This window comes from Nannobrachium achirus, assembly GCF_963921795.1.
Source record: "Nannobrachium achirus genome assembly, chromosome: 9".
Lineage (NCBI taxonomy): Eukaryota > Metazoa > Chordata > Actinopteri > Myctophiformes > Myctophidae > Nannobrachium > Nannobrachium achirus.
Genome location: NC_137818.1, coordinates 53,378,122 through 53,390,558, shown reverse-complemented (window position 1 = coordinate 53,390,558; position 12,437 = coordinate 53,378,122). Strand labels below are relative to the sequence as shown.

The following is a 12,437-nucleotide window of genomic DNA, read 5'->3' as shown; positions in this document are numbered from 1 at the left end:
TCTGAGACATAACTCACTATCCCCCAGACTCCCTCCCCAGTCGGAGTTCAGAGTTTGAGTGTAGAATTATGTGCAGGATGTCATTTGCAAGATGTGAGGAACCTTTATATTTAACTGACATTGTCTTTAATATTTTATTTTAAAAGACAAATCCTCCCCCTCACACTTATGCCAGTGATCATCCTCCTCTGTGCCAGGGCTTCATGGGGTGTATAATTGACGGGAAAAGTCATGTTTTGTTGAACTACCGTACTCCTTTAAGGAAGAAAAGTACTCCTATGAGTTTGTTTAGGGGAGGTCTGAAGCTTGGTTTTTAGTTGACAGAGATAATTTACGGATGGAGACGGAAAGGAATAATGTGGTTATGACACAGTACCAAATAAAGACTGAACGGGCCACACAGGACCACTAACTGTTCTACTGCAGATGTGGGGCGGAGGTGGGGAGGGGGGGGGCTCATTCATCAGTTCCCGGGCAGGTTACAGTAGCACAATAATCTAATTCATAATGCAACACACCAGAATGAAAACTCATAGATCTTGCACTTCTGCCCGAGAGATAAGAGAATTTGTACTGCCAATGTAAAAGCCTTAAAGAAAGCCCTCTCGGGAGGAGCATGTATTGAAAACATCCATAGTGTGTAAACCCACATGGCGTGGAGGGAGGGGGAGGGGGGGGTTCTTTATACACAATATTCCACATGACCATAACGCTGCCCCTGCTCATTAATCCCATGTTTTCAATCCTTAACCCATGTAGAACGGGTACACATTTTGTGTTTCATCATTTTATGCTTTAACTATTGAAAAATAGCAGATATACAAGCTCACAGCGCGGCACCGAGTGCCGCGCTGCGAGCTTGTAGATCTGCTATTTTTGAAAAATCGTGAAAATTAGAATTTTGACCCGATTCTAAAAGTGTCTTTTGAATCCTTCTAAGATTTTTTGAAAAACCTAAGTTTCTATGTCAGCAATCTGGCCAGCCATCGTCAAAGAAAAGGTCCTTTTCACTTAACTGGAGCTCAGTTAGTCTGTTCTTGAGCGACTACTATGTCAGTGGTTCTCAAACCTTTTCATGCGAAGGACCCCCAAAATGATATTTATTTGGCCACGGACCCCCATCTCAAAATATCTAGTTCCAGGGACCCCCCAGAAGCAACATTTGAGTTACAAACGTTCGCTTTGAAAATACATATATTCAAAGATTTGCACACATTTTCACGACTTTTTCAAAAATAGCAGATCTACAAGCTCGCAGCGCGGCACTCGGTGCCACGCTGTGAGCTTGTAGATCTGCTATTTTTCACTGGTTAAAGCATTCAATAATTTTAGGCCTGAATGGGTTAAACCACTTCCTCTTTTTTTTCCAACCCATGTTCATATAATTGGTCCTCGTTAACGCTCATTATAATTAGTGTCCGACTGATGGGCTTTTTCTGTATCCGATACGATAACCGATTCGAGAGAGGGGACAGTCAGTCACCGATAACCGATATGATTTCATTGGGCACTTTCAAGATGTTTTGGCCATTATCTCGGGAACGCAAGGTCCAATCTGCTCAGTTTAAAGCTTGTTGGATGTGTGACTTGGAGGACATTAGCTGATGGGCCAGTCAAAATTGCAGTGGAGTTTGAGTATCATTGTTCTAAGCTATGGCTATACCAATCCCAGCAATCAAAGTAATATTTAGATTGAGGGGGAGGGGGATGAGTTCTCATTCTCGTTTGTGATAATAGGCCAATTATACGGCATAATATAGGGTATATCAATTGTTTATTCCTATAATAGGCTACGATTTAATGCCCTTACCGGTCCACCTAGTTCCATTTGTACAGACACTCTTCGGTGTTAATTTATCACATAAGGATTTCATAATGTGTATAATCGTCCCCTTTAAATAACAACATTCTTATAATGGGCTGCAATTTAACAGGCTATAATTGACTGGGAGGAAACCCAACCACAGGTGATTTCACACAGATGTATATTATAACATTATTATACTAATTGACTGCAACATAAACAGAGATAATGTTACCGTTAGCGGTTGATTCATCTTAGCTTGACACTCAATAAACATGATATCTGACTTGACCAACCATCTCTACAGAGTTAACCCATTCAAACATGGAAACCGTTATTAAAACCATTAGACCGTTTTCCAGAGCGCTGCCGTGTAGCTGCGGTGTGGGTGCACAGCCGCACACACCAAGCGGCAGGGTCGTCACAAGGGCGGGAAAAAGTGAGACTCAGTTACTAGGGCCCAAGGTAGAGGGGCCTTATTCATTTTGTACTTTAGCTATTGAAAAATAGCAGATATACAAGCTCACTGCGAGATTGTGAAAAGTTGTGAAAATGTGTGCAAATCTTTGAATATATGCATTTTTTAACATTTTGGGGGTCCTTCACATGAAAAAGTTTGAGCACCACTAACATAGAAACATAGGATTTGAAATATTCATTATCATTTTTCACGATTTCTCAAAAATAGCAGATCTACAAGCTTGCATTAAGCTTGTATATCTGGTATTTTTCAATAGTTAAAGCGCAAAATAATACATAATAATGCGTTTCCAGTCTAAATGGGTTAAACAACCTCCCCCTATGAAGAACATTCATGGGGGGCCCGCACAGTGAATGCTTGTACCCAGGGCCCAGAATTTGATGCGACACCCCTGCCAAGCGGCACGTTTTGTTCGCTGGAAAAGAAGCCACACCCAAGTTCTCATTGAGGCTGTTGTTCCAGTTAATGGCCCAGCAGATGTCACCATTTCACCCTTCTACTGAAGCTCAATGTTAAGTCTATGAGGATTTGGCGAACTTTACACATGATTTTATTATCTTAGTAAACCTTCCCATAAACACTATGTTTTTAATCACTAGTTTAAAGTACTTTTTAAATCATCATGATAAGCGTTTGGTAAATCATGGTCACATTCACTTTAAAATTAATTATAAAGTAGGCTATAGGCGTATTTCCACTGCAGGGCCAAGCCAGAACCAGAACCAGAACTTTCCAGAACCAAGAACTTTCAAGAACCCGTGAAGTTCCAGATTATCCAGAACCAAGTTCTGCTTTTGTTTCCATATAACCAGACCCAACCGGGAAGCTCAACTGGTCAGCCTGATTTGGCTGAGACAAAACAGCTGGTCATTTGAACAGCAGCACATTTGGGAATCTAAAATCTAAAATAACAGCTGTATGTAAGAAATACGTCTTTAGTTACTATACTTTCTGGATATAAAAATAAAATAAAAAACAATAGAACGTTCAAACAAGCTGCTAACTGTACTGAGCTGGTACGCTGCCTTTGCTCTAGGGGAAAAAAAAGCGTGTCTCTCTCTCACACACGCACACGCACGCACGCACGCACGCACGCACACACACACACACACACACAATACGAAGCAGGCGTGTCCTGAACACAGCTGAGTGCTGACTCGAGTCACCAATGGACGGGCGAATGTAGAAATGCTTATCTCCACTGTTTTAGTTTGTTGTCGATCTATCGACGTACATTTTCTTTATTTGTGCTTGGCACCGTGTCTGTCTGCTTGTGCACTCGACGCCCATTTCAGAAAGACGACGCCGACGGAATTTGTTTGAAAATCCTTTCATTTAGAACGGATGCTTCTAGCTCCTTCTGGATATTTTCTTCTCCCGCCCAGACACAAATAAGAGCCTGTATCATCACATTCACTTGACCAATGTGTCGTGGCTGTCGTCTGGCGTCGCGTCCATATAGTGTTTCCGTGTTTCTGTCTGTCGGAATAGGATTTTAAAAATGACGCTGTTGTGTTGTGAGAGATTTCTCCCCGTTCTCCTCGGTGTAGTTACCTCTGCTCGACCAATCGAGAGCCGGAGCGCTGCTGGCCCCGCCCATAGGTTCCCAGAACTCAAGTTTAGTTCTACATCAGGAGCAGGACCTAAAAAAGGTTCCAGGAGGTTCCAGGAACCTTGTATGGAACCGGACCGTTCGCAATGGAAACAAAACCAGAACCAAAAAAATAGGTTCTGGTTCCTGAAAGTTCTGGTTCCACCTTGCAGTGGAAAAGCGCCTTATGTTTCTAAGCTTCCTACTGGCTATACAGAGTGAACACCCGATTCCAGAGAACACTAGATTCCATATAGTTTCATTGTTTGACAGCACAATCACCAGTGTATTTTGGACTCAATAAACTTGACCTTTCACTCTGTACTCTTCACCAAACCTCTTTGCCAAAAATAGCCGATCTACAAGCTCACAACACCTCGCAGAAAGTTCTCAGAATATGGACACTGGGTTTCAAGTGGTTAAATAAAAAAAAAGGAGAAGAAAACGTTCTATCACTCAAAGATTTGAAGTACCCCCTGTAGTAACTCTGATGACCCCTAGGGGTCCCGGACCCACCTTGTTGAAGACCCCTGGAATAGACATTTAATAGAAGGGGAGGTATTAATCTGTTGGCTTACGACTCACCATCAAGCAGCTCAAAGACACCCTGGTTCTCCTGCTCCAGCTGCAGGTGGACGTGGGAGCAGTCGCTCAGCATGAGCCTGTCCTCCTCCCCGTCCTCCCCGTCGCCCCCCACCGGGGAGCCGAAGATCCTCAGGGGCAGCTCCAGCACCTGGCCCACCCTGGCCTCCACCGCGCAGGGAGAGAAGTCCATGGCCACGGGCTCCACCACGTACACCTGGGACCAGGGAGAAGTGGTCCATTATTATCATCGTCATAATCGCTAGGGATGGGGACGATATGAAGACTTCCATGTCACGATTGTGACCAAAGAAATCGCTGTTCGCGATATTATCGTGATAATCAAAATATCCCCAATATTCATTATCCTGGGGCGGAACATTTATAACCAAATAAACACTGCATCGTAAGAAAGATATGAAAAAAAGAAAAGAGAAAACAATAATAATAACCATATAATTATGGATATGAAGAAAAAAAAGACATGCTGTTAAGAACAAAGCAGCCCGCAGTGCGGCACAACAACACAGTTGAATTGAAGAACAGCAGAGGGGCTCACTCACCTTCATGTGGCTGTGGTGCATGGGGTTGCGCACGTCGTGAGCGTGCACGGTGCTGACGCCCGTGTCGCTCACGGTAGTCATCACTCCTTTCACGGTCACCGTGGCGACGGCCGTGTTGGAGGACGACCAGCTGAAGTTTCCGCTGCCCCCGGTGGCCTGGTGGAGGAAACACGGTTAGTGTTTGCTGCACACACAGGGGCGTCACAAGGGGGGAAAATTGGGACTGAGTTACTAGGGCCAAGGTGGAGGGGCCTTAATTATTTTATACTTCAGCTATTGAAAAATAGCAGATATACAAGCTCACAGCACGGCAGATATACGAGTGCCGCGCTGAGAGCTTGTAGACCTGCTATTTTTGAAAGGTTTTAGAACCACTAACGTCAGGGGAACCACTCTTAACAGAATGGGTTTGCCACTCTGACATCACGTTCTGGCTTCACAGTGATGTCACACTAACATAATCCCTTTTATGCCCATATATGGAGTTCCCTGATGTCATCAATATTAAGCCTTTATCTAACAGGACTTCATATGGGAACGCCCATATATGGAGGCCACATACCACACTAACAGAATCCATATATGGCCAAGACAGATGGCCAAGACAGCCCATATCTGTGTGGCTGGTTCTACAGACAGGGATCTCCATGTATGGGCATAAAAGGGTATGATGTCAGATGTCATAGACGTCATAGGATTTTCACATAACGAATAACTGAGTAAGCATGTTTGGGCTCTCACAGCATATCTCCATATACAGTACATGGATCTCCATATATGGGTACCAGGGGTCTCCATATATGGGTAACTGGTCCAATATACATCACTGACCAGATGGCCAAGAATTGGCGCAACCTCGGTCGGTTGCATGTCGCCTTGAGCCGTCTTACTATCATAGAATTTATATTATTAGTGTGGTTGCCTATAGGGAAACCAACTATTGTTCCGTTCAAGTTTATGGAGGATATTTTAGCCAATGAGGAAGTAGCATTCTCAGTGACGTCACCTTTATGCTGCTTCCTCATTGGCTAAAAATCACTCTATAAAGTGTTCGTCATCGTCATTTTACGTCATCGTCATTTTACGTCATCTGCCGCCTGGACTCACCTCATCGTAGCGTAGACTAGACAAAAAGCTTGTTGTGTGCTATGTTCGCTGTGTGAGTTGTATTTCCATATTCATTTAAGTCACAGGCAAGTCCAGGAGGAATGGCGTCACTTTTTAAGGCGAGGAGAGCTGTGGGTCTGTGTGTGAGTGGCTGTAGACGTCTGAGCCAGCTGGCAGAGCTACCAGAGATGCACCAGATGCTGAGGCAGACGTGCAGAGACTACGCAGACAGAGAGCTGGCCCCCATCGCGGCTAAACTGGACAAAGAACACCTGTACCCTGACAAACAGATCCAGGAGTTGGGTGCCATGGGAGTGATGGCCATAGAGGTCCCAGAGGAGCTCGGCGGGGCTGGCATGGACTACCTGGCATACAGCCTGGCCATGGAGGAGATCAGCAGAGGTTGTGCCAGCACAGGAGTAGTGGTCTCCGTTAACAATTCTCTCTACATCGGTCCCATATTGAAGAATGGCTCGGAAGAACAGAAACGACAATGGATCACTCCCTTCACCACCGGAGAGAAAGTGGGCTGCTTTGCACTCAGTGAACCGGGCAACGGCAGCGATGCAGGCGCGGCCTCCACGATAGCGCGGCAGGAGGGAGACGAGTGGGTCCTGAACGGAACCAAAGCCTGGATCACCAACAGCTGGGAGGCTTCTGCCACCGTGGTGTTCGCCACCACAGACAGGCAACTCAAACACAAGGGCATCAGTGCGTTCCTGGTGCCCATGCCACACCCGGGCCTTTCGCTGGGAAAGAAGGAAGACAAACTGGGCATCCGAGGCTCGTCCACGTCCAACATCATCCTGGAGGACTGCAGGGTGCCCCTGGGGAACATGCTGGGCCCTCGTGGGGCAGGCTTCAAAATAGCCATGCAGACCCTGGACAGTGGACGCATCGGCGTCGCAGCCCAGGCTCTTGGCATCGCCCAGGCCGCTCTGGACTGCGCCGCAGACTACGCACACAAACGCACCGCGTTTGGAGCTCCTATTGCCAAGCTGCAGGCCATCCAGTTTAAGCTGGCCGACATGGCTCTGGCTCTGGAGAGCGCCCGTCTGCTGACCTGGAGGTCTGCACTGCTACGAGACGCCAAGAAACCCTTCACTAAGGAAGCAGCCATGGCTAAACTGGCAGCGTCTGAGGCGGCAACGTACTGCGCGCACCAGGCCATCCAGGTTCTAGGGGGGATGGGCTACGTGACAGACATGCCGGCGGAGAGGCACTACCGCGACGCTCGCATCACCGAGATCTACGAGGGAACGAGCGAGATCCAGAGATTAGTGATCGCCGGACATGTACTGAAGGAATACCAGCCGTAGACCTCTGTCCATCATGATGCAGCCATAGACCTCTGTCTACATGTTCCTAATCAATGTGATCAGAAGCACATCACTGAGCTAAGAAGAAAGTCTCTTTGTGGCCCAAAGCCAGACAGACAGACCAGCACCAGTCTTCCCCTGTGCGAAGTGCGGACGGGAATGCAGATCCCGCATAGGCTTCTTCAGTCACGTCCAACACTGCACCGGAAGCGGAAGGGCCCCTATGCAGAGCGTGACTAGCCTGATTTCAGACTCAGCTCAAGCTTTAGTCTGACATTGTGCCCCATTTTGGGTGATTTCTGGAGGGGAGGGGGGAGGGAGGTACTTTGATTTCCCTAAAACCAATCACTACAGATCAGCGTGATGATGACGCTCTGATGACGTCGCTTGAAAAACGGGCTGCGGCACGGATTGGTTATTCGTTAAACTCACTCCCACCCCCCGCGCTCAGGAGCCGCAATTTTGGACCGGGAAACGGCTGATCGATTCATTTACTCAACTCCAGACCAGAGAAACAGTCCACTCTGTGAGTGGGTGGGTCTATGGGCTGGAACCAGGCTATAGCTTGACTAACAAAGTCTCTCGAGACTGACAGATGCCAATGAGGTCTGCTGCTTCATCATTGGCTAAAAGCTACAAAAATGCAAAAACGGCAACCACACTCGAGTGCCCAGTGGATTCCACAAGGCCAGTAATCTGCTCCACAAGGGTAGTCCATAAAGCGAAAGCTAGTATAAAAGTATCAATAGCTGATGCAAATTGCAAGAGGTTTTGGTGACGTCAGAATATTGCGACCGTAGGTCACAGTTAACTATGAGAACCGGCACATCTTGTCAGTACGTCCTTCTGTAATGTCTGTAACGCCTCAATTCTGTTGACATTGTGACATCACGTGACATCACCTCAAAGATCAAACCCTGGATATCCATACATGGAGACGACTGGATTATCACCTAGATCTCCATATATGGAGCTGACCTCTACATCTGATTCCCAGATGATGCAACCACACTAATAGAATCCTTGTTATGCCCATAAAAGGGGACAAGGACTGAGAAACAGATACTGACACGCACAGACGCATGTCTGGGGTCTCAAACAGCACATGGTTGGTTTTACAGACAGGGATCTCCATATATGGGCATAAAAGGGATTGTATGTATGATGTCAGACGTCCATAGACGTCACAGGACTTTCACATAATGAGTAACCGAGTAAGCATGTCTGGGGTCTCACAGCACACGGTTGGTTCTACAGACTCCAACTTTTGCACATGGATAGCTCAGATTTTTGCCTATGTTCTTAGCTGCTTCCCCTGCCGTTACTGTACTTGCACAATGTATGAAACAATCTTTTTTGTAGAACTGACGATCCAACCAATATGCCCATATCTGGGCTGCGAGACCTCGGTCGCTTTTCACCCTTAGGCGTCTTACTGGTCTACTATCATACCATTTATATTAGTATTACCAGCTTTCAACGCTGGTCTACAGATAGTCAGTCAATGACATCATCCAGTATGCTAAAATCTCCTGAATTATTACCATATATGGGTTAGGGTTGTCTGTCACAATTATTACATAATCGTCTAATCGTGATTTTTGGACATAATCGTGATTATTTTTCATAATCGTCATAATGGTTTCCATGTTGAAAATTTTTCATATATTTAAATAAAAGGTCAAAAATAGTGGAAATAGCAGATCTACAAGCTCACACCGCGTCGCGACGTGTTGTGAGCTTGTAGACCGGCTATTTCCACTATCAATGTTCTTTTTTAAGTATAAAGTTGTCAAATATGTCAGTAATTATGTGTCATATCTACCATGTGCAACTTAAAAGCAGAAATGTAATTGTCAACGACAAAAACACAATTAAGTCGTTAATCGCAATTGTTTGAGTGACAAATAATCGTCATGTAAAATGTCATAATCGTGACAGCCCTATATATGGTTCAAAAGGAGGAGAACAAGTGTGAATATATTATGTTACAGTTAGTTTGAAAAACCAGTTAGATTGGGAAAGGAGCGCTTGTTTTTGTTCACCTGGATGTGGAAGAAGTTCACCTGGAAGAAGCCCTTGCATTAGTCCCACGCTGGTGAATGCTAACCTGGTGAATGCTACTATGCCTAACCCTAACCCTAACCTCAGTAAAGCTGCCTAAACCTAACCCTAATCCTAACCCTAAACTCAGTAAAACTATGCCTAAACCTAACCCTAATCCTAACCTCAGTAAAACTATGCCTAAACCTAACCCTAATCCTACCCTCAGTCAAATTATTCCTAGTTCCCCTAAGGAGGCACCGCCTGCTCCACCTTGTGCCCAAAACGAGCGCTCCTGTTCTCAATCTAACTGAATCTCAAACTAACTGCGACATATATATTCATTATATATTATTATATATTATTGCTTGCGCCAGCCCAGCAGTATAATACTAGTCTTTATTGATGTATCGACTTTTTGCTTAAAGGAGTAGTTCACCACTTTTCAACCTGTCTTCATATAATAGATCCTCACTAATGTTCATGATAAAATATCAAAAAAAAATTCTACTCAGTCCAAGTCTCCTAGGAGAGCTGTGGGAAGTTCAGAATCCATCGTCTTGTGACATCATCATTTTACACAAAAAAAATGTAATCAATATTTTAGAAAAAAATATTTAGATTTTTATTATCGCGAGAACAATGGCTTCCACTTTAAAATTGCAACTTTTCAGGAATAGAAAGCCTGCAGTTTCTATAAACTGGATTGGCAATCGATGATGTCACAAGACGATGGGTTTCTGACCTGCCCACAGCCCTCGTCTGAAAAAAAAAAAAAAGCTATTTTTGAGTGAGGACCAATTATATGAACATAGGTTGAAAAGTGGTGGAGTGCCCTTTTAAGTAAGAAATGCAAGTACTTTTCTTACTTTCTTAGGTACTGCTTACCTGTATTGTGTACTGGTAGGCTCCGATGCTGGGCTGCCATGGGAACATGAGGATGGCGGGGCTGAGAACGATGGGGTTGTAGATCTCCACATCCTGTTCATTGTGGACGGGACTGGTCAGAGCATGAACCCCTCCTTCCTGCACACACACACACACACATTTTGGCATTTTGGGGGTCCTTCACATGAAAAGGTTTGAGAACCACGCACGGACATAGTAGTCTCTCAAGAACAGACTAAATGAGCTCCAGTTAAGTAAAAAGGACCTTTTCTTTGACGATGGCTGGCCAGATTGCTGACATAGAAACATAGGTTTTTAAAAAAAAAAAACCTTAGAAGGATTCAAAAGACACTTATAGAATCGGGTCGAAATTCTAATTTTCACGATTTTTCAAAAATAGCAGATCTACAAGCTTGCAGCGCGGCACTCGGTGCCACGCTGTGAGCTTGTATATCTGCTATTTTTCAATAGTTAAAGCATAAAATAATGATACACAATACAGTGTACCCGTTCCTACACACACACACACACACACACACACACACACACACACACACACACACACACACACACACACACACACACACACACACACACACACACACACACACACACACACACACACACACACACACACACACACACACACACACACACACACACACACACACACACACACACACAGGTCAAATTAGGGATGGGACGATCTGAAAATGTCACATCACGATTATTGTGACCAAAGAAATAGGTTTACGATAATATCGCGATAATCAAAATATCCCCAACTACCATTATCCTATAGGCCTGGGTCGGAACATGTGCCAAAAAATAGAAGATCTACAAGCTTACAAGTTTGTATACCTGCAATCTTTTGGCAAAGAGATTTGGTAAAGTATATGCACTGCACAAAATTACTATCGGAGTATAGAATAAATTATTTTTAAATAGATCTTAAAAAATAAAAAATAAAATCACTTTCGAGCATAACATTTAAGCTGTTAAATTCTCTCTCCTGATTGGACTGGACTCAGTAAAACTATGCCTAAACCTAACCTTAACCCCAACCTAACTGTAACCCTAACCGTGTCTGTGGTCGGACCAACAGGAGGTCGAACCAATGCTCAGTCCCCTACTAAAGACAGGCAGCTGTTACTGAACAAACGAACAAAAAAATAAAACACTTATAGCACCTTCAAATGAACACTGATGATTTGGCAGTGCAGTCAAAGCCCTCTCCACTGGAGTGCCAGAACTAACTGGGTGATTAACACAGTAACGACACTCTGGCGGCTAATTTGAGGTAACCGTCAGACTCACTTGATCTACGACGGAGTTGAGTGCGGCGCTGATGAGCGTTTGGCCGTCTCTCAGCGCTCTCACGCGGTGCTGTGATCCACTCAGTGACGACTGCAGCATCTCAAAGTACTCCGCAGGGAAGACCGTGTCAATGCGGACGTTCTGCACCACAGGGGGAGGGAGAAAGGACAAGAGATTTAATAATGTTTCGCTTAGTGCTTAATTTGTTTAGTTTGCTTCTTGTTTAGTTGGCTTACAACGTTTAAACTCTTAAAAGAAAGTCAGCCCAGGATATTAAGTAAGTGTTTTGGAAGAATAGTTCACTTTGTGATACAAGCACCACATTTTGCACAAGGTTTCCTCTGGACCTACTTTTCGCAAAAAGCACTTTAGCCACTCAAAAGAATACAATAGGTTGGGGGGTCCCATTGACTTTCTATACAGGAAAATAATACAAAAAAATAAACCTTCTTTAAGTAGCATGTGAGGGGTCAAAATAGGGGGTTTTCATGATCCTGAATCCAATGCAAGCATTTGTTTAGCATGAAAAACATTCTTTGGGCTAAAAACAGACCCAGAAAACTATGGTTTAGTGATGAGTCATCACTTTTCACAGTTGTAAGGGGGCCGTTTTTAGCTCAAGGAATGTTTTTTGTGCAAAACAAATGCTTGCATTGGATTCAGGATCATGAAAAACCCCTATTTTGACCCCTCACATGCTACTCAAAGCAGATAAATCTTTTTGTATTATTTTCCTGTATAG

General features: G+C 44.5%; 2 protein-coding genes across 2 annotated transcripts in view; one reads left to right on the top strand and one right to left on the bottom strand.

Annotated features, from left to right (window-relative positions):
* nup210 (nucleoporin 210) overlaps nucleotides 1-12,437 on the bottom strand; it is a 144,170-nt gene that overhangs the window by 106,894 nt on the left and 24,839 nt on the right. The window contains exons 10-13 of the mRNA XM_080732510.1: nucleotides 11,696-11,836; nucleotides 10,379-10,516; nucleotides 5,022-5,177; nucleotides 4,462-4,675 (exon numbers count right to left, since the gene is read on the bottom strand). Coding sequence (XP_080588636.1) covers nucleotides 4,462-4,675; nucleotides 5,022-5,177; nucleotides 10,379-10,516; nucleotides 11,696-11,836 — 649 coding nt within the window. The remainder of the gene's footprint in view (nucleotides 1-4,461; nucleotides 4,676-5,021; nucleotides 5,178-10,378; nucleotides 10,517-11,695; nucleotides 11,837-12,437) is intronic.
* On the top strand, nucleotides 6,228-7,447 carry LOC308290602 (short-chain specific acyl-CoA dehydrogenase, mitochondrial-like; the record flags this gene model as incomplete). The annotated part of the gene is made up of 1 exon (XM_080732506.1): nucleotides 6,228-7,447. The coding sequence occupies exon 1, from the start codon at nucleotides 6,230-6,232 to the stop codon at nucleotides 7,445-7,447; it is 1,218 nt and encodes a 405-aa protein (XP_080588632.1). The 5' UTR covers nucleotides 6,228-6,229.